Source organism: Stegostoma tigrinum, chromosome 26, assembly GCF_030684315.1.
Source record: "Stegostoma tigrinum isolate sSteTig4 chromosome 26, sSteTig4.hap1, whole genome shotgun sequence".
NCBI classification, from domain to species: domain Eukaryota; kingdom Metazoa; phylum Chordata; class Chondrichthyes; order Orectolobiformes; family Stegostomatidae; genus Stegostoma; species Stegostoma tigrinum.
Genome location: NC_081379.1, coordinates 44,327,636 through 44,351,019, shown reverse-complemented (window position 1 = coordinate 44,351,019; position 23,384 = coordinate 44,327,636). Strand labels below are relative to the sequence as shown.

General features: G+C 40.2%; 1 protein-coding gene across 1 annotated transcript in view; it reads left to right on the top strand.

The window, feature by feature from the left end:
- The window catches only part of mapk1 (mitogen-activated protein kinase 1), a 103,234-nt gene that overhangs the window by 50,428 nt on the left and 29,422 nt on the right, over window positions 1-23,384 (top strand). The window contains exons 2-3 of the mRNA XM_048556295.2: window positions 12,496-12,678; window positions 18,995-19,184. Coding sequence (XP_048412252.1) covers window positions 12,496-12,678; window positions 18,995-19,184 — 373 coding nt within the window. The remainder of the gene's footprint in view (window positions 1-12,495; window positions 12,679-18,994; window positions 19,185-23,384) is intronic.

Genomic DNA, 23,384 nt, shown 5'->3' with positions numbered 1-23,384 from the left:
AGAATTATCTGCTGTTTCTCCTTGACTGTTGAATGCAGGACTCCTACTCATCATATGGTAACTCATTTAGTTCTGTAGAACCTCTTATCTTCCTCCGAGTTTTCTTTCCAACGAGCATTTTAAGATCAAAACTTATTGTATTCTAAAGATTTTCGGATTCAACCATGTTTCCTCTTTGTTCAGCCTTGATGACTTGTATGAGTCTTTGAGTTGCTATAAATTTTCATACAACTTGATTTGGAAGTTTCTAAATATCTACTTTTGGGCATCAGTCATGTTACTGGCTAAAGTCTGAAACTGCATACATTTTTGCACACTGCTACTTTGAGATTTAATTTGGCTTTATTTTCTGAACTATGGTAATTTAATGTACTTATCAACTGGTAATGGTGCACAAAGCCATTCCAGATCCCTTTTCTCCCAGTAAGGGAGATAATTGCAGGGATTTGTTTACAAATGTACTGTTCTGTCAGTTCTTGAGTAGATCGTATAAATTAGGAATCCTTTGCTTGCTGCAGTGCGATCCTTCAGTATCAGATGATTGAATTGTGGATAGAAAGCCATCCTGCAGTAATAAGCTGGTGCATTGCAGAGAGAGTACATTTAAAAGAATAAGATCGCTGCTGCTTCAATGGCTCATCTTATCAGCAGTTGAGTAGTGATCCCAGATTTGATCTCTGGTTTATTTTGAGTTGATCTTGGCTGGAGGCTAAATGAAATTTAAGTAGGGAGGGTAGGATGTGATAGCTAAATTGGTTGACACTGGGTTGAAAGGAAAACCAACAAGGTTATCTCTCTTTTACATTAGTACCCACCAATACCGAAAGTGCAAATATGTGAATGCATGGTGAGAAGAGGACTGTAGAACTTGTGCAACCCAGAAGCTTTGACGTGCTGATTCTTTTAAAGAGCTCAGTACTTTCATAGTATTTTCACCGAATATCATACAAATATTAAGAATCAGGATACTAGAAACTTGTAAGTGTTATGAGTGCAGCATAATATCACATGATCAGAGCTGGAGAGCACCTATTGTTTGTTTGGTTAATAAATATGTTTTAAAACCTCCCAAAAAAAATTACTGGACAATGTGATGGAATGCAAGCTGTTGAATGGGCTTATAAAAAGGCAAATCTTCGTTTTAGCTAGCGCAGCAAAATTAGTTGGTCAAACTTGAAGACAGAAAATACCAGCAATATCAAAAGCCTCCGTGAACTGCTAAAAGATTCCATCTGCAACAGTTTATATTGAATTTGTTTAATGTTTAAGTACCAAAATGTTTTGCAGCATATTTGGGTATAAATTGACACTGAAGGAATAATTAAGTTTGGATGTCTTATGGTCACAAATTTTGTGCAGGATCTGAAAAGGAGAGAGAAGTGTAGATAAATAGAGATTTACTGAGGAAGTTTTTGAGGTAATGGTCTGGATAATAGATGTCATAGCCACTAATAAGGTGTGGGGGCGCACCAAAGTCAGAGCTGGACAAGTGTAGAAGTCTTTGATTTCTGCATGTGTAGAAAGAGGAATAGAAATCAAACGGTGGGGCAACTTCATTTCAAGGCAATGACAGCTTGCTGGAGTAACCATCCCCTAACTTGAGTGTTGTATGTTCTGTTCCAGTTCTGAACTGCAGATCATGGTATCAGGATGTTGTTGAATTGTGCTACTGCAGCCCTGCATATTTATAAAACTGTGAAGTCCAATGATTGTGATGGAAGAATTGTCCCTTTTTAACTTGGTAAATTAATTTCAACCTATAAAGTGGTTTTTGGCAAGAATAAAAAAAATTCAAAATGTGGAAGAGCAAAGAAATCTCCAAGTACAAATGCAGCATTTACTGAAAGTGATGCGGGCTACTAAAGCCATAACACAAGCATGCAGTGCTAAAACTGCATTGAATCTTTATCAAATCATACTTATTGTGCAGTTTTAGTTTAATTACTTTATTAGAAAATATGGAGGCACTGTAGCAGGTACAAAAAGAACAATTTGCAAGGGTGATACCAGAATTGCAAAATTACATCTGTCAACAAAGGTGGAATAACTGGCTCTCTCTTCCCTTTAAAAGGAACAGGTAGTTAACCTAATAGAGGTCTTCGAAGTTTAGAAAGCTTTGGATAAAGATTACTCAGTATTTCCATTTGTGGGCAAGAACAAATCTGCAGTATAAAGATCGTCACCAAGAAATTGAGGAATTCAGAAGATTGCTTAGAGTAGGCAAAATGAATACTATGATTTAAAGGGGCTGAAGGTTAAGCTGAGAGGAAAGTCAGTTGATTTCAGTAGATCAAGGACTTGCTGAACTGATTTTTCTGCTGTGTTTTTTATTTGACTTGGTGCAAATGCTTGTAGTTAACATTTTTTATCATTAATGTAATTCAAATGCAGAACTCTTTTGACTTTCATGTGTGTAGCATCTTCACTGTAGTATGCATTCCAAGAAGCTTAGCAAGCCAGTGGAAGAAAATTTGACACTAAGTATTATGAAAATATTAGGAAAGATAGTCAAAATTTGAAGAGGTTACACTCGAAGGAAATGCATATATTTTGTCTTATAGGAAACTTTGGAGTCACCTGACAGAAAATGAGAACTTGGTGAGAATGGCACGACTATATGGTGAAATAATGGAAAATTGTATATAACAAGTAACTGAGGAATTGTGACTGTTAATGTTACCATGAAAGTGAGACACAGGAACTTCTAGACGTTTCTCCAGAGGGAGTGTCGTTGTCCTCAGTCATAGGAATTTGAACCCCATCCTGCATCATGCCTAATCTGTTTTAACTTCACGTTTAACCATCTGTATTGTTTAGCACTCTTGTCTAATAAAAATCAGCCAGTCCCAGTTTTCACATTTCCAGTCACATTGGCTGTTTTACAGGGCATCCAGTTCAAATTTCCACTAGGCTTCATCTGAAAATGCATTGCCTTGTCTCTCAACCCCGAATGCCCTAGCTCTACTCCTAGGGCTGCTTCTTTCCCACGTAAACTCTCAACACCCAGCTGTTCCCTGTTGTTTTGATGACTTAAACTTGTGGGAGTTTGGTAGCGAGTTGCCACGGAAGAAATACTTGTACTGGTTCCTCAAATTCAATGTTGCTTTTATAAAATAAAATTCAGGAGAGCTCTACGTTTGTTCATTTGGTCTCCTGTGCCATTAGCTGCAGTTAATCTGACGAATGTCTTGATCAAATGGTGCTGATCTGAAGTTGTCATATTAGTTTCAAAATGCTAGCACTGTTTCTGTCCTCAGATGCTGCTGAGCTTTTCCAGTACTTTTTTTCTCTACTGGCTGATCTGAATGTATTTAATGAAACAAATTGATTGGAGCAGTCTTTGGAATCCTGTCCCTCCCTCATGAGCATTATAAGATTTTTGTTAAAAACATCTATGCAGCAGCTGTAATTAAATGCTGCATGATTGTGTATGGCAGACCTTTTTAATGGCAGATCAGAATTTTAAGTGAATATTCCAGTAATGAATCACTACCCTTTTTTTGTCTGATTAATGAAATGAATGTAATATTGTATAATATCTTGGTATAAGGCTCATTGGCATCTGTTTTTCATCTCGATGAAGCCACATAGGTCTGAATAGATGAAGCAATTCTGAGACTTGGAAAATCCCAGCAACGCTGGCCTGGCACGTGTTGGTTTCTGTTTTGTGGCTGCTTGAGTGATCTGTGGAAAGAACACATTGACAGACAAATTGAAATGTTTTTGAGGATGTGGATTAAAGAGTTGAAACGGTCATTTATTTTTCAATCCCATGTGAATTCAGATCCAGAAAATACCCAAACTGTTCAGCTATTTGTGTTCATGAGAACTTTTAAGTTCAACGTTGTGCAAAATTGAAATAGGAATATCTTTGCTAGGGCTTTACTGTCTGCATTGAAACTAGCAGTTCAATTCTAAGGACAGTAGCAATACTTTCGCATCTTTCAGTTCTGCACTTGAGCCGAAACGGATTTTGCTAAGTAAAACTGACCTTGATCATCTCTGATGACAATGTAATTGCAATCATTGGAAAGAGTTCTCTTTTAAAACCCTTCCACACTTGCTGCTGAGTCTGAGATTAAGTAGTCCAACAGAAGCTGTAAATTTTAACCTTGACCAATCAAGTATGTCAAGCTGAGTACCACACTCTGTGGTACTCTTACCCACTAACTCTTTGGAGAAGCTTGTTAATTTTGAATGCTTCAACTAGATTTATGTGCACTGCTTACATCGATTTTCCCCTAGGTGAAACCAGCCTCTGTGTCCTGACAAAGGGTCAGCACACCCAAAGCATTAGCTCTGTTTTCCTTCACAGATGCTGCTAGGCCTACAGGAGATTTTCCAGCAAGTTCTGTTTTTGCTTCTGTTTGTGGTAACTTGAATTAAAGAACTTGTGGTATCTGTCCAGAGTGATTATGTAATTAATGCCTGTTTAGAGTTATGCACAGCTTAAGAATTAAGTGGTTTGTTTAATTTTTACACTGTCCTGACCAGTGCAGCAAATAACAATTGAAAAGTACCACTTTAGAGGAGCCCTCCCTTCTGGCTTCCAACATAAGTGCAATTTGAGAGTACACTTAATGAAAATACAAGCTCAAGTTTGCTGCTTAGTGTGAATTTGTACCCATTTTGTTGGATTTGGTCATCTTAAATGCGGACTCAGCAAGTGGTGTTGGTGAACTGCTAAGTTGAACTGCAGTCTAATTGGTATTGATAGCCCCACAACACTGCTCAAGTTCGAGTTTATGCAGTAGACTGACATAGTAGCCACATTCTGATCTGGCAAATGGTGCTTTCTTGTCAGTCTGATCTACATCAGAGCAGTGGGAAGGAACTAGGGAGAGTACAAGGCTGACAGGTTCCAGTAATGACACAAGTGGGCCACCATGCCCAGTGAACCCTGGATATCGACTCTTGTACAAGATTGAATAAAAACAAGGAGGCTCATGGCAGATCACAAGGGCTCAAAGTTCTTTCAGCCCTCCAAGAATACAGAATGTGCAAAGGGAATTTCTTCAGCCAGATGCTGGTTAGTATGTTAAACTCTCATTGTCACAAGGTTTTGGAGGTCAAGTCATTCTGTATATTTAAGACACGTCCTTGATTAGAAAGGGGATGAAGAGTTATGGGGACAAGACAGGAAAATGGGATTGAGAAATATAACAGCTGTGATTGACAGAGCAGACTGATGGGCCGATTGGCTTAATTCTGTCCCTAAATCGTGTGGTCTTCTGGAAACTTGTAAAGTAGGAGAGCAAAAACTTAACATGAAAGAATAGTGGCAGGTAAAATAAAGGAAAATTCTAAGTTATTTTACAAGTACGTTATGAATTAAAGCGTAACTTGACTTCTTCAAAACTTCTGATAAGGTCCTGTGTGGGAGACTGATAGTGAAGCAAATTTGGCAAATGTGATCCAGAATTGTGTGGCAGGAAGCAGAGGATGATGGTCGAAGGATGTTTTTGTGACTGGAAGCCTGTGTCCAGTGGATTTCCACAGGGATCGGTGTTGAGTCCCTTTGTGGCATATATCAAAATCTAAAGAGCTTATAGGAGCATTGATCAGTAAGTTTGTGGATCATATGAAAATTGGCTGGGTGGTAACTGGTGAGGATGATAGCCTTGGATTACAGGAGGGATCTAGACTGTCTTGTCAGATGGATTGATCAGTGGCAAATGAATTTCACCATAATGAGGGATAATGTGCTTGGGCAGGATAAACAAGGCAAGGACATGCATGATGGTAGGATCCTGGGAAACACCAAGAATTGGATGGACCATGATCACATCCACCTCAGCTGGCGGGGCAGTAGACAAAGTGGTCAAAAATAGCACGAGACACTTGCCTTTATTAGCCAAGGCACAGACTTTAACAACAGAGAAGTGATGCTGGTGCTGCTAAAAGCATTGGCTAATCTACAGCTAGAGTATTATGTGCAGTTCTGGAATCTGCATTATAGGAATAATGTGATTTTTTTTTTCCTGTACCCCCTCAAGTGCAGATTTACCAGGATGTTACCTGGACTGGAGAGTTTTGAGGAGAGATTGGATAGACTGGGGTTATTTTCCTGAGAGCATGGGCAGCTGTGGGAGGACATTACTGAGAAATATAAAATTAAGGGGCATAAGGTCGATGAGGGAACATTTCCCTTGGAGTGATCAGTGATGGGGAACAGGGCATAGATTTAAGGAACGGGAAAGAGGTTAAGAGGTGGTGTGAAGAATATTTTTCATCAAGTGGATGATGGGATTCTGGAACTCGCTGTCTAATTGGTAAAGGCACTGAACATTTAAGAATTTTAGATGTACATTTGCAAAGGCAAGGCAATGGGCCATGTGCTAGAAAATGGGATTAGAACAGTTCAGTGATTGTTTATGACCGTTGCAGACTTGATTGGTCTTGTTTCTGCGTAGATCACAAACTTGGAATAGGTTGTGTTTTCCTCTAGATATTAACTTGTACAGTTAATTTTTCATACTCACTAAGACCAATGTGCTGTTGAGGCCTGCCATTACCAGGTAGGTGTATGGTCTACTGAATGGCAGTGTAATCCATGCATTAACAACATTGTCCATGGCAAAATGCAATGCATCACATTGCATTTGTGATATTCATTAGGGTAAAACAATTTTTTTGGATCACAGTGAAAGAAATTGTTAATTATTTAGTGGGAGTCATTCAATGCTTCCCCTAATGTGACTAACTTTAATGGATTGTGATGTTTAACTTCAAGAACAAGTGAGACTAACTTCTATATTCTTGGAAATTGTCTTCTTTCCTACTACTCATGTAACTTTAATGTGACTGCTTCACTTTACTTATGTGAGGGATGTTTGCACTTAGAATACAGAGTGAAGCAACTGTCCCAGGGTAGTAGAAATCCACTGACCATGACGCGCCTCTAGTCTATAAATAATCAGCCTTTGGCAATCTGTGCACCTGAGTCTGGATTTCATGCAAGTAATTATCATCTTGTACATTATTTGAGGCTCCAAAGATCTGTTGTTAGATTGAAGATGACAAGGTTGATGTTGCCTTTGTGCTTGTAATCTGCTGTTGAATTTATTGTGCTTTGGAGTGCCTGTTTCCAGTTTCCACAGTTGGTTTGTAAAGCCTGAAAATTTAAAAATGGAGATCTAACATTGAAAGTGGGTTCACTTGCAAATCAACATCAACTTTATGAAAATATGGGAGCAGACAGTACCTGTAAGCAAATAGCCTGTTCTAAATTGTACTTATCCGCAGTAGAAAGAATGATCTTCATATGATTGGCTTCATATGAAACATACTGCTAAGAACACTCTTCCACTATCTTGGAGCAATTAGCATACAAACTGTTTTTATCTGAAAAGCCATATTTACTTCAAATTAATTATCACTCTGATGTTATTAAATAGCTACATTTCCTACAAAAATTAATCCCAAAATTAAGAATTTGAAGTTGAAATGTAGATGTGGTTGTAACTGGACGAGCATGAAATTTAATACTTCGAGGTTTTTCAGAATTGGTGAATTCAGCAAAGGGTTTTTTCCCAGCTGCTGTTTGTCTTGAGTATTTTCAGTGATTTGTGTTGGACACCAAAACATTGGCTGTTTTGCAGTATGAGCAACTGATGCTATCAACGCACTACATTATTAGGGTGCAGATGGGCAGCAATTTACTGATTCTGAACATGCAAATTTAACAAAAGTGAAGTTTTCCAGTTTGCCCTACTATTTGAATGAGCTTTGAGTCATTACCTTACTGAGCCTCTGCTTTGAAATGCATGTAAGAGTAGAAAGGTAGAATATCTACCCACTCTGTGGCAAAAAAATTAATGCCGCCATGTTTAGAACATAGAACAGTATAGCACAGTACAGGCCCTTCGGCCCACGATGTTGTGCCGAACTTTTACCCTAAGCTGAAGGTCTATCTAACCAGCACTGCTACCTCATACTATCATCCACATGCCTATCTAATAGCTGCTTAAATGCCCTGAATGAGGCTGATTCCACTATCCTCTGCGGCAATGCATTTCACACCCTGACCACTGAGTAAAGAAGCTACCTCTGTCTCCCTGATATCTACTTCCTTTCACTTTAAAACTGTGCCCCCTCGTAAAAGCTACCTCCAACCCTAGGAAAAAGTCTCTGGATGTACACTATCTATACCTCTGATCATTTTGTACACCTCTATCAAGTCATCTCTCATACGTTGTTCTAAGGGAAAAGCCCTAGCACGCTCAACCTTTCCTCATAAGACCTTGCCTCCATTCCAGGCAACATCCTGATAAATCTCCTCTGCATTTTTTTCTAACACTTCCACATCTTTCCCATTATGATGTGACCAGAACTAGACACACTACTGCAGATATGGCCGAACTGATGTAAATAGATTTTTTTCAATTCTGTCAACATTCACTATTGCCAAATGATTTTACTGGCACAGTGTTTGATTATAGAGTATGGAGTCTTATGCAGAATTTAATTGTTGAAGATATTTTAAAGCTTTTTCTTTTGCCTGATCTCTCCCAATTAAGTCTGTCTTTGCCCCTCAGTGGATGATTATACAATGGATTGAGTGTTCTACTTTTATACCACTTGGTTAGACTGCTAGATTGTTCAGTCTGGTTGAAGTGACGCATCTGGTGTCATGTCATGGATCTGTTGTAAAGGGCACCTTACTGGAAATGATCTCTTGAATCTGTAAAATGCCACTCAAACCCACAAAGTATCTGTTAGTAATTATAAGAGTAATGAACACCAGCTGCTTTTCTTCACTGCTGACTGAAAAATCAAGGCCACCATTTCTTTTGATCCCTTGAACCATGCATTCTTGCCTGGCTGGCAAGAGCTTTGAACTCTTGAGTGATCTTACTACTGTTCCCAGAGGTCGCTCAGCCTATTGAATGATGGGAAGGCAGCTGAGTACCTAGGCATATTTAATCTCTTGATACATGTCCACTTTCACTTTGGTCATAATAATGCAGTTGTTACGGTATTAGTATTACTTTTGATTCTGATTCATTGCTTTGGATTGGTTTTGCTGCTGTCACTGCAATTGGAGGATTGGAATACCGAGTACTGTATCCTGATTTTTACACCATGCAAAATACTCCGTCCAGATTGAGTTCAGTTTCTGGCTACGATCTACAATTGTACTATAGATTTATTTCAATTCAGTTGAGAACGTACAGGAAACTCCTCCACTGTGCTTGCTTTAACTGATGCATTTTAACAACCGTAGAACAGTTAAAACCTAAACTGAAAGGTATAATGCCCCAGGGTGGATGCATGCACTTTTCTCCTTCCATCATGACTGGGTTACCACCTAGAATATTATAATTCATTCAGATGTTGAAATTTGTTTTTGTGAACCTTCACAGAATGCGCAGAAATTAATGTTATTGGCTCATCTGGTGGCATTCTAAACTGTCTGACTTCCCCACAAAATGAGTTTACTCATCCACCTGCCTCTTGTTTCTGTGGTATTTGGAATCAATGAATTTGGGCAATTACCGAAGTTAATTTCTTCCACAAATATTAGTGGCATGTGCCACTTTAATCCCATGAGCTTAAAGCTGAAGCCCAATTGTCACTTGTTGTGTGTAGTGGCACTTAGCCCACAAGGCACACCTAGATTCCTCTTGCTTGAAAGTGCAAATGAATTAAAACGACGTTCCTTAAAGTTCGATGGCGTGTGCCGAGAATCGACCCTCTGCTGAGAAGTGAGTCTTCTGGGGAATATCAGTGGATTGCTTGGTTATTCAGGGCATTGCAAGAAGATATGATCTCAAGGAATACATATAATGTACATGCAGAGGTACAGTTATTGTAAATACAGTAAATCTTTATCTGCTAAACCATGAATTGTCAATTCACCTATCTGCATCAAAACATAGGTACAGACAGTTCTGCTATAAAACGCGATCGTTGTGTTCCTGTGCAACATTGCGCTATGGAAATAACAGCCTGTGGGAGAAGTGGGGTTGGGGTAGGCTACCAAAAAAATAACATGCTCAGAAATCACCCAAACATAATAAAGGGTAGCACAATTTGAATAAATGTTTAACTCCTATCTAATGAAATAAAAGTAAATTTAACACTTTGGCTTAATGTTAAGATGGCGCAATGGATGAGGTGGTTGTACTGTACACCTCTCGAAGCACTTCACAAAGCGTGTGAAATATCACGTGATGCCGGCACGGAGCCTCAGCACGAATGTTGTATGCAGAGTGAGACAGTCATGTGCCATTGACATGTACTGTGCGCACCGACGGAATCGCGCTATAACCAAGTTCTGTTTCTGAAACAGCATTCTGCAGTTTGTCAATCATGTTACAGTGAATGTGTTGATGAAACGTGTTATAGCAGAGCTGACTGATCTTAAAAAAAACATTTTGCTGGCAAAAGTTGCAACCCTGTGATTTTTAACTTGTTTTTAAATGAGCTCCATTAGTTGTGAATTTCATCATTCGTAGGGGTTATCGGGAGCTACTGAGTAAATAGAGGAATGACTATGCATTTCAGGCATTTACAGCAGATAATTAGCTGCTCAGAAATCATTCTCGTTTGAGATGCGGTTTATTTTCCGGTTTAAAATTGACCATAAGACCATAAGACATAGGAGTGGAAGTAAGGCCATTCGGCTTATCAAGTCCACTCCGCCATTTAAATCATGGCTGGGCATTTCAACTCCACTTCCCTGCACTCTCCCCGTAGCCCTTGATTCCTTGAGATCAAGAATTTGTCGATCTCTGCCTTGAAGGCATCTAACGTCCTGGCCTCCACTGCACTCCAAGGCAATGAATTCCGCAAGCCCACCACACTCTGGGTGAAATTGATTTAAAGGTGATGTTTAAATTATGGTATGTTTAGCACGAACTAGTTGATGTACAGTAGATATTAAAACTTTTGAAAAAGCCATTTTCATATTAAAAATGCAGCTTAAACTCTGACAGTTAAAGCGGGGGCTGTGGATGTTCAGCCTTTGAGTAATTTTTAAGATGGATTTTGAAAGATTTCTAATTATCAGTCGTGTGTAGGGTTATTGTGATTGGGTAAAAGGCATTGAAGTATTTGTTTGGCCATGATCTTATTGAATAATGGTGCAGGGTTGAAAGGCTGACTGGCCTACTCCTGTACCTCTGTTCCTAATTGCAAAGATTAAAACAACAGTGTGCTGAAGCAGGCTGGGAAAAATGGTTTAAAAGGCAAGGCAGTAGAAAAGCAGTGACACTTGTCTAACTCTCTAAAATATTCTATTGAGAAGGAAAGACTTTGTTTTGTGAAAGTAGCACCATCCTACAGTTAACTTAGGAAGATGAGGTTGCTGTTATAATGAAATAAGTGATACTGTGCTGCAGAAGTTAGTCATAGGCCACAGGATGGGAAAATATTCAAAACTAGTGAAAATGGGTGAAATTAGACCAAGGTAAATGAGCAGGTAGTATAAAAGCAAACAGTAAGAGCTTCTGCAAGTACATAAACAGCAGCTAAAGTAAACATTGGTCCTTAAATTCTGACTCAGAATGCACAATAAATGAGGAAATGACCATTGAACAGCATTTTATCTGTCAACGTAAAAGACAAAAAGCATTCCATAAATAGTGTAAAATTAGGTAGAAAGGAGAGAGGAACGCTTTTTTAAAAAAAATCCTGACTAAAACCTTTGGGAAGAAAAACTCTCAATCTTCTTGGACCTAATGGCCTGCATTCTCAGCTTTTGAAGTAGATCCTAGATGCTGCAGATATTTTCAGACCATCTGTCTGGACATTTTATGATGGTTATGACGCTTGTTTGGGGAAGCTAGGACTTTGATCTGGGCCTCCTGGCCCAGAAGTAGGGATGCTGTCACAATACCACAGGACCGTCGCTTACTGTAAGGCTGTAATCATCCAAAATTCTTTAGATTCTGGAAAGATCCCAGCACTTTGGAAAACTTTAAATTTAACACACCTATTCAAGAAAGAGGAACTCTACAGGTCAAGTTAGCCTAAAATTTGTCATTGGAAAAATGCTGAAATTTCTCACTATCGTTGCAAGAGGAAATGTTAAAAACTGGCTTTATGAAAAGGAAATTTGTTTTCATTACATGAAGTTGCTTTTGTCGCAGCAGTCATTCTCCACACACTCAGTAAATGTTAGCTCTGTTCACTTGCTTTTTTTTTGCCCCATTACTCTCTAACCCTCCCCATCTTTGAGTGATCTTCTAGTGTTAAACTGACTTGAAGGTGCAGTTAAGTGCAGTATATCTTGCACAAAGCTTCATATTGGGGCACGTGCTAATGAGTAATTAATCTGTCACTCAACTGCTATATTCTTTGTCGTGATTTTTGTTATTTAAAGATTTAACCATTGTGATCCTTCATATTTTCAGTTTAAAAGAGAAAATAGATATTTTTGTCTTTTCTAATCCTGTGAATTTGTGCAGATATTAGTGTTGTCAGTCCTTCTTGGATGTTAGCATTTCAGTGAACTTGTGTTCTATACAGTAAAAAATTCTGTTTTTACAGCTCAGCTCATGACAATGTGAATAAAGTTCGTGTGGCCATCAAAAAGATCAGCCCTTTTGAACACCAGACATACTGCCAGCGAACCCTGCGTGAGATTAAAATCCTGCTGCGCTTCAAACATGAGAATATCATTGGCATCAATGACATCATCCGAGCCCCCACCATTGACCAGATGAAAGATGTGTATCCTGATTAAACAACGTTTATAAAACTATAAATGTCTTTCTGATGTTAAGTGCTAGCATACTGCCCTTTTGCCGCTTGAGCATGAGTTTGAATCCAACCTGGGTTAATTCAGTGTAAAAACCAAAAGAACTGTGGTTGCTGTAAGTCAAGAACAAAAACAAAGTTGCTGGAAAAGCCCAGCAGGTCTGGCAGCATCTGTGAAGGAGAAAACAGTTAATGTTTCGGGTCTGGTGACCCTTCCTCAACACAGGTCTGGACCCAAAACGTTAACTGTGTTTTCTCCTTCTCATGATGCCAGACCTCCGGAGTCTTTCCAGCAACTTTGTTTTAATCCAACGTAAGCTTCAATATGCTGATTGTAAGGGCCTTGCGTGAAAGGAAATGAGCTGTATCCAGCCCATTCTTGGTGTTAGGCCCCAAAGCAGATGCATAAACTTATACAATGGGACAGTCATTTTCAACCTTTCTGAAAGTCTGCAAAGGTGTGGGATTTGTAAGAATTGTGCAAAGTGTTCTGATGTTGCCATCAAGGCCTCTTGTTAGGTCAAATGGATGAAAATTTGAGCGTGTACATGTGTCAAATCTAATCCCAGACCACAATTGTTGAGACATAATGTTAGATTTTCCTTCCCTTGAATGTGTGAATACATGAGTTTGTGAAATTTTTTTTGCAGTAGTTTCCTAAAACAGCACATTCTGAATTCCGAATTCAGAAAATTTGTGCTCAAACTCAAACCAGAACCAGCCCATCTTCCAAACATCCTGAAATTTTACAGCCTGCCCTTTCAGCTTATTTTCCACAATAGCCTTTGGTACAGCACTTTGACATGTCTTTTGGAAATCAAAATAAAATACATCTACTTTTCCTTCCTTTACCCACATGCTACTTCAAAGAATTCCAATAAACTGGTTATGCATAATTTCTCTTGCCCAAAAAAAGTTGATTCTTCACAATTAGCTTCTGACATATCATTGAGAAAGGGCTACATGAGATCTGGTTTTGCCCAATGAGAACTAATTGCAAGCCTCGTACTGAAGGTAGCAGGGATCATATGGTTAAAATTCAGGTTCTATTTGAGGGGAGGTTTCAAATTTTATACTTAAATAAGGACAATTACAAAGGCATGAAAGTAGAGCTGAAGAGTGAACTGGCTAATTAAGTCAAGGGATAAGTCAACAGAGATGCAGTTGACATCTAAGGAGATATTTCAGAATAAAGAGGATAGATCATTTCTGACAAAAAAATCCAAGCCAAGGACCCATCTGTGATTGACAAAGTTAAAAGATACTATCAAACTTTAAGATCATAATTATGTAATGACAAGTGGCAGCTCAGAAGATTGGATTGAATACTGAAGGGCAAAGAATGATGAAAAACTAAAAAATTGAGCATTAAGAAAGCTAAGTAGAAATATACAAGCAGCAAGAGATCCTGTAGATTTTTAAAAAGTGAATGTTGATCTAAGTGTGTTTGGGAAATTAATACTGGAAAATAAAGGCTAATTGAACAGGTATTTTGCATAGTTCTTTGCTGTAGGTGTCTGAAGTTACATCCCAGAAAAGGCTGTAAATCATAAAATGGAATGGAGAAAGGAACTAAAAATCTAAATTGTAATGGAAGCAATATTGAGCAAATCTTTCGAACTGTAGATTGACAAGCCCCTGGGTCATGATGCACTTGATCTATGATATTAAATGAAGTGTAAAGTTAAGCAGTTTTGTTCATGATTTTCCAAAGTTAAGTTGGGAAGATTCCATTAAACTTAAAACCAGTCAATCCATAAATTATTTTAATCCAAGAAGTTGGGAAACTACAAGCCAGTTGACTTAATTTTCAAAGGGAAAAGTCAGAAGCTAATTGTGCAGAATCAACACCTCTTTTTGTGCAAGGAAAATTTTGTATAACCAGTTTATTGGAATCCTTTTGAAGCAATGTGTGGGCAAAGGGAGGAAAAGTAGATGTATTGCACTTTGATTTGATTTCATTTCCAGAAGACTTTGTGTAGAGTGCTGTACCAAAGTTTATTGTGGAAAATGTACACCAAGTATAGGCTGTAAAATTTTGGAAAGTTTGGAAATGGGCTGGTTTGGTTTGAGTTTGAGCTCTAGCACAAATGGGTCATTTTCTGGTTGGCAAGCTGTAACAAGATTCTAGAGATTAACACAGGGGCCTCAACTTTTTGTAATGTTTGTAAATTTAGTTAAACGAACCAGAAGTATCATTGCTAAATTTGACAAAGAAGCAGAAAAATAACTTAGGCAGAGACTGCAAAAGGTTAAGTGAGTGGGCAAAGATCTGGCAAATGGAGTGTAATGAGGGAAAATGTGCAGTTGCCCATTTTGGAAGGAATAATGAAACCTACTTTGTAAATAGTAGAGCTCTGAGATGTGGAAGGGTTTTTCGTTCCACACCATACTGGTTGAGAAAGGTTGGCAACTCCAGATAGTAATTAGGAAAGCTAATAAAATGTTTTATTATGGGAGGACTTCAATACAGAAATGGAGAGGTAATGTTTCAGTTAGGCCATTGGTGACACCACATCTGGCATGAAAAACTAAAGTACAAGTTCCTGACATAAGGAAGGATGTAAATGCATTAGAAGCAATTTCAAGAGGATTACTAGACTAATACCAGAAATGGCCAAGTTGTCTTATGAGGAAAAGTTGGGTCAAGTTAAATTGTATCTGCTAGAGTTAAAATTAAGTGGTGATTTGTCTAAGATCCTGGGGGATCTTGACAGGGTTGGTGTGGAAAGCATATTTCTTAAGGAGAGTTAGAATGAGACGTGACCTGCTGAAAAGTAATTGCTCACAGTTGAGAGACAGGAATAGAATTTCTTAGGTAACAAAGTGTGGAGCTGGATGAACACAGCAGGCCAAGCAGCATCTTAGGAGCACAAAAGCTGATGTTTCGGGCCTAGTCCCTTCATCAGAAAAGGGGGATGGGGAGATGGTTCTGAAATAAATAGGGAGAGAGGGGGAGGTGGACCAAAGATGGATAGAAAAGATAGTTGGAGAGGAAAGTATAGGTGAGGAGGGAGGGGCTAGGTCAGTCCGGGGAGGACGGACAGGTCAAGGGGGCGGGATGAGGTTAGTAGGTAGGAAATGGAGGTGCAGCTTGAGGTGGGAGGAGGGGCTAGGTGGGAGGAAGGACAGGTTAGGGAGTTGGGGACGAGCTGGGCTGGTTTTGGGATGCAGTTGGGGGACGAGAGATTTTGAAGCTTGTGAAATCCACATTGATACCGTTGGGCTGCAGGGTTCCTAAGCTGAATGAGTTGCTGTTTGTACAACCTTCGGGTGGCATCATTATGGCACTGCAGGAGGCCCAGAATGGACACATTGTCGAAGGAATGGGAGGAGGGGCGGGGGGGGAGTTAAAATGGTTCGCGACTGGGAGGTGCAGTTTATTGCGAACAGTGTAGGTGTTCTGCAAAGCCGTCCCCAAGTCTCTGCTTGGTTTCCCCAGTGTAGAGGAAGCCACGTTGGGTACAGTGGATACAGTATACCACATTGGTGGATGTGCAGGTGAACATCTGCTTGATGTGAAAAGTCATCTTGGGGCCTGGGACGGGGGTGAGGGAGGTGGTGTGGGGGCAGGTATAGCACTTCCTGCGGTTGCAGGGGAAAGTGCTGGGTGTGGTGGGGTTGAAGGGGAGTGTGGAGCGGACAAGGGAGTTGCAGAAAGAGTTGTCTCTCCAGAAGGCAGACAAGGGTGGGGAAGGAAAAATGTCTTTGGGGTTGGATTGTGGATGGCGGAAGTGTCGGAGGATGATGCGTTGTATCTGGAGGTTGGTTGGGGTGGTATGTGAAGACTAGGGCAATTCTCTTTTGGCGGCTATTGTGGGGGTGGAGTGTGAGGGATGAGTTGCGGGAAATGCGGGAGACTCGGTCGAGGGTGTTCTCGACCACTGTGGGGGGGTGGGATGTTGTGGTATTTGAAGAAAGAGGACATCTGGGATGTACGGCAGTGGAATGCCTCATCCTGGGAGCAGATGTGGCAGAGGCGAAGGAATTGGGAATAGAGGATGGCATTTTCGCAGGAAGGTTGGAGGATTTGTATTCTAGGTAGCTGTGGGAGTCAGTGGGCTTGAAATGGACATCGGTTTCTAGGTGGTTGCCTGAGATGGAGACAGAGGTCCAGGAAGGTGAGTGATGTGTTGGAGATGGTCCAGGTGAATTTGAGATTGGGGTGGAAGGTGTTGAAGTGGATGAACTGTTCGAGCTCCTCTTGGGAGCACAAGGCAGTACCAATACAGTCATCAAGGAAGAGGTGGGGTGTAGGGCCAGTGTAAGTGCTGAAGATGGACTGTTCCTCGTAACCTACAAAGAGGCAGGCATCGCTTGGGCCCATGTGGGTAGAATTTCTTTTTGTCTTTTCCACACTTCGTGAAAACGTAGTGGAGCAATAAGAGTCTTTGAATATTTTTAAATTGGGGGTAAGTAGTTTCTTATTTTAAAGAAAGGGGATAAAAGGTGAATCAGGATTTACAGTTTGAAACAGCAAGGACTAACTTGGGATAGTCAACATAGCTTTGGCTTTGTGTGTGGGGAAATCGTGTCTTACAAACCTGAATGAGTTTTTTGAAAAAGTAGCGAAGAGGATTGAGGGCAGAGCAGTGGACTTCCAGTAAAACATTCGACAAGGTTCTTTGTGGTAAACTGGTTGGCAAGATTAGATCACATGGAATACACGGACAGTCAGTCATGTGGATACCGAACTGGCTCTAAGGTCGAAGACATGCTGCTGGTGGAGACATGTAAACAGTAGTGTGCCACATTGGTGCGGCGTCCACTGCTTTTTCTCATTTGTATAAATTATTTTGATGTGGACTTAAGAGGTATGGATAGTAAGTTTGCAGATGACGCCAAAATTTGAGACAACTTTTGCTGTCCACTACCTAGGGACCTTGATCAGATGGGCCAGTAGGCTGAGGAGTAACAGATGGAGTTTAACTTAGATAAATGTGAGGTGTTGCATTTTTGGAAAGACAAATCAGGGCAGGATTAATACACTTACTGGTGAGGTCCTAGGGAGTGTTGCTGAACAGAGACCTTGGAGTGCAGGTTCACAGTTCCTTGAAAGTGGCGTCCCAGGTAGGCAAGATATTGAAGGGGTGTGGAATGATTCTATTTTATTGGTCAGTGCATTGAATATAGATGTTGGATCGTCATGTTGCAGCTGTACAGGATATTGGTTCGGCCACTTTTGGAATACTGTTCACATCTGGCCTCCTTGCTGTTGGAAGGGTGTTAAACTTGATTGGGTGCAGACAAGGCTCACAAGGATATTGCCTGGGTTGAAGTTATGGGGAGGTATAGGGAGAGGTTGAATAGGCTGGGTTATTTTCTTTGGAGCATCAGAGACTGAGGAATGACCTCCTATAGAGGTTTAGCGAGTTTTGAGAAGATTTGTAACTCAGGTTGAGGTTCTGGATGTGAGTTTGCTCGCTGAGCTGGAAGGTTCGTTTTCAGATGTTTTGTCACCATTCTAGGTGACGTCACCTGTGAGCCTCCGGTGAAGCGCTGGTGTTATGTCCCGCTTTCTATTTATCTGTTTAGGTTTCCTTGATACAGATAAATAGAAAGCGGGATATAACAGCGCTTCACCGGAGGCTCACGGGTGATGTTACCTAGAATGGTGACAAAACATCTGAAAACGAACCTTCTAGCTCAGCGAGCAAACTCTCATCTATAGAGGTTTATAAAGTCATGAGGGGCATGTATAAGGTAAATAGACGACAAGGTCTTTTCCCTGGGGTGTGGGAGTCCCAAAGTAGAGGGCATTGGTTTAAGGTGAGAGAAGAGAGATTTAAAAGGGACTTAAGAGGTAACTACTTCACGCCGAGGGTGATGTGTATGGAATGAGTTGCCAGAGGAAGTGGTGGAGGCAGGTACAATTACAACATTTAAGAGGCATCTGGATGGGTATATGAACAGGAATGGTTTAGAGGGATATGGGCGAAATGGTGGAAAATGGGGCTAGATTTATATAGAATATCCGGTTGGCATGGACAAGTTGGACTAAAGGGTCTGTTTCCATGCTGTACAGTTTTGTGACATGAGTTTCATTCTGTGGTTTCAACACCATAGATCTGGAATGTAATTTTTTTAAAAAAAAAACCAGGTCAGTTGAAATAATTGAAGAGTTTTTCCATTTGACATAAATTTTACAGTCACATTACAAAGTTCAATTGTGTCATGGCAAATGGTTTACAGTTAAATCATGAATTTTGCAGTTGAAACCATTTTTTTTTTCAACAGATTGCATAGGCTATGTTGGAATGTTTGTGGTTTCCTTGACTTTTGTTCTCAGATACATTGTACAGGACCTGATGGAAACAGACCTGTATAAATTGCTGAAGACTCAGCATCTTAGCAATGATCACATCTGTTACTTCCTGTATCAAATCCTGCGAGGGTTAAAGTACATCCACTCTGCCAATGTCCTTCATCGGGATCTCAAACCATCCAACCTACTGCTCAATACCACCTGTGACCTGAAGGTTAGTGACTTGCATTTCCTTTTTGTTTTTGCACTGAGGTTGACAAATAAGGTAGAATGATGATTGCGCTAACAGTGGCTGTTTTGAAGGTGCTGCAGTTACAAGCATTTATCTTCTCAGACTTTGCAAGCACTCTACTTTGCCTGTGATTGGAGAAATGATGTAGAAAATGCTTCAGATACTTGCAGCAAAAAGATTCTTTTCAATTCATTCACCAGGACACGGAAGTCACTTGAGGCTGGGTATTTTGCTCTTTGGAAGGCGATGATCCTGGCAGTCTTTGTTATAAAGATACACACTCAATGCTGTTATGGATGGTTCCAGGATTTGACCAAGTGACACCGAAGGAGCGGTGGTAATGTCCAAGTCAACTAGTCTGTTACTTTGGGATGGGAGAGTTTCTGATGGATTGCAATAAAAATGGATTTTACATTGGTGCTGAGGCCGGGGAGATTAACAAATGCAATTCAGTCGGAGCGGAGGTGGTTAAATTAATTTTACAGAATGAGGGCTGACAGCATTTGCACTATTAGAGTGATAAAAGTTGTAGAGGACTGGGAGAAAGTATAGAATATCGTAATCCACAAATGGAGAAATGAGACAGGTGTCGCATTTGGCTGCATGTATTGAAAATAAGGGTAAGAACTGCATGGGCATGAGTAGCCTCGTGGAATTTAAATATGGTAGCAGCAATGGAATGCTGGCTCTCAAGGGGATAGAATGTTCCTGTCAACAATGTATTCGGTAAAGATGAGGAAGGAAGAAAAGGAGCAGGTTGTATTGATCAATGATATTGTTATGCACTAGAAAGAGCTGATGCACTTGCAGGTTCAAAGACCGCAATGTATTTAGCTAAAATCAAGGAACAACAGAACCTGTGGCGCTACTGGGTGTGTTTGGTAAGCCTCCGAGTTGAGAGGAAGGCGAAGGAAGTTTGTGGGCACTTTTACATTTCTGGAAAGAACTAGTGATGAAGACTTCAGTTATTCCCCTATAGACTGCATTAGTAACAGTCTAAAAGGAAGAGGGAAGTGTAATTTGTGTATGTATCTAAACCAGTGAAGAAGAAACAAGCAGAAGGAAATCTAGTTCTGGGGAACGAAGTGCATGTCACAATTAGGGGAACATTTGGAAAACAGTGACCATACCATAAAGTTTAGAGTTATGGAAAACAAAGAGGGGAAAACAAATGAGAAAACACTCGACTGGAGGAAGATTAATTTTATTGAGTTCAAAAGGGATCTGGCCCACATAAATCGATATCAAAGATAACCAGGTAAAGAGTAATGAATTACGTCAGAAACAACAGCTCAAATACAGACTAGAAATAGTCCTATAATTAGAAAGGGAGGGCAACCAAAGATGGGGCATATCAAATCTTTAAAAATAGATTAAAATTGAAAATGGGACTCATGACGAACATTAGGTTCATACACTTTGTAGGCAACCTCTTGATCTAATAGGTGAAATATGGTGCAAGTGGGAAATCAGCACAGAAGGGAAAGGAAATTCTTTGTTTCTAATATTTGGAATGGTTTGTTTCAAGTATTTAATTAGATCAAGTACTTAAACAAAACTTAAATCTGTAGGCTCATTTGATTGTACACAGACTAAATGAAGGACAAAGGAGTTGTATCCCTGCAAGTGTGACTTAAGAGTGAGAGATTTTGTGGAGGGTATTGAGATCCTGAAGAGCATGCCTTGAGGGAACTTGAGCTTAGAGATGAGTTTTTTGTTCAAGGTGCAGACATTGTTCGCCATCAGTGGCTTATTTGGATGCTTGATTCAAGAAGCAGTCCAGCCCTTTAGGTTAGCAAGTAGTCATAGTCATAGAGTCATACAGCATGGAAACAGACCCTTCGATCCAACTAGTAGTAGTACAGATTTGTATCAGCGTTCAATTTCAGAGTGGTAAGGGTCTTCAGGTTCAGTGCAAGAGGAGCCACACTGTTGTCGTTATCCAGTAGGTACAAATTTCTTGCCTATGTGGATCAAGGCCATGTCTACACCTAGATGAGCAAACTGACCCTTGTAGAAATGGCAGTTTAAGGAGTTTGGTGCTGCATGTGGGTGGAAGGAAATGTCAATGGCAAGGGATAGTCCAGTTCGGGATGCAGGTAGATTTTTTTTTTCAACTTTTCAGATGTTATAACATAAAGGTGGGACTTGAACCTGCTTGAGGCCTTTTGACTCAGTTAGGGATACTACCTCAGTAGTACAAGATTCCAAGGGACCGACAGCATGCATTGAGCGAGTGAAGAGTTTCTGCTGAGGGAATTTGAGGTACTTGATCTGATTAAATAAACAACCTAAAAGGTGGTGGTTGTATTTCTGTCGGACCCCCACCCAAACTGGGCTAGGATCATGTAAATCAACCTTAAACATGTGGCTTGGAGTTTTGTAGGATGTGGGAAGTCTTGTTGCATAGAACACAAACGTCAGTGTTGGGAAAGGATGGAATTGTTCCTTTTGTAACAGACTACGCCTAAACCAGGCTTGGGACCTGTGTCCTGATGAATTATAGAACATGGAACAGTGCATCACAGGAACCTGCCCTTCAGTAAAACATGTCCACACTGACCGTGATAATGGGAACTGCAGATGCTTGAGAATCCAAGATAAGTGTGGAGCTGGATGAACACAGGAGGCCAAGCAGCATCTCAGGAGCACAAAAGCTGAGAGCCACTCTGAAGGGTCTAGGCCTGAAACATCAGCTTTTGTGCTCCTGAGATGCTGCTTGGCCTCCTGTGTTCATCCAGCTCCACACTTTGTTATCTACACTGACCGTAATGCCTTTCTATACTAATCCTATCTGACCGTAAATGGTCTATATCTCTCCATTAATCTGTCTGTCCAAATGCCCCTTAAATATTGCTATTGTATCTGCTTCTACCATCTCCTCTGGGAGTGTTCTCCAAGCACCTTTTGCCACATTGAATTTTAAAAATTAGTTTTGCACATCTCCCTTAAACTTGTTCGCACTCACTGTAAATCTATGCCCCTAGTATTTAATATTTCTACCCTGGGGGAAAGGGCTGACTGTCCACCGTATCTGTGCTCCCATAGTTTTACATATTTTTATCAGATCAGTGGACTTGCCCTTTCCCTAGCTACCACCTTGATCCTAATACATGTACAATGCCTTGAGATTCTCCTTAATCCTAGTTACTGAGGATATTTTATGGCCCCTTTAGCCCTCTTGGTTCCTTGTTAAGTTGTTCCTGCTTCCTTTTTATATTTCTGAAGTGCCTTGTCTGATTCCAGTTTCCTAAACCTTTTCTTTTTGACTAAACTTTCAATATCTTTCATCATCCGGTGTTCTTGAATCTTGCCATCTTTATCTGTCATCCTCGCAGAAACATGATAGCCCTGACTTCTGATGAACTGGCCTGTAAAAGACTCCATGTGTCAGATGTGGGTTTATCCTCCAGTAGCCACCTTCAGTCTAACTTCAGTTCCTGCCTAACACATTTGTAATTAACCTTCCCTCAATTTAGCACCTTACCCAAGTACCAGTCTCTTCCTTATCCACAACTACCCTGCAGTAGTCATCACAGTTCTGAATTTTATGCTGTTATGATCAATGTCCTTGACAAGTAGGTTTAAGGAGAGTACCAAGACATTTTATACATATTATGAGCAAGCGGGTAGCTATGGAAAGGGTATGTCCACTCAAGGACAAGGGGAGCTTGTGTGTGGAGCCAGAGGAAGTGGTTATGGTCCTTTAATGAATATTTTGCATCAGTATTCACCAAGTAACTAACGTTTATAAGTAGAAATTTGAACTAAAAGTGGAGGGCAGGTGGGTAGTGGATGGGCAATGAGAAGAGGTTTCAAAAGGGAAAATTTATAACTTGGGAGTGGGGAGAAAGCTATTAAATAAAATAAAAATGAATTCCATTGAAAACTAAAAAAGCCCATTCTTCTCCTTCTCATCCCACCAGCACACAAATTGTTTCACAGTCTTGTGAAACATGTTTGTATGTTGCGTTTGTTTAAAGGTGCTGATATTCTCTAGTTGGTTCAAAAGGTGTTGGCCATGAACAGTTCTTACGTAAGAGGTCATGGGTAATAACATTGAGGATTGGTTAGCATTTAGGAGTTAGGCTGCTATTAGTGTTCTGCAAGAATTTGAGTGCCTAGGCCTCATTTTTTGATACACTACATCTGCAACCTGTACAAAACCTGAACTTGGGTGTT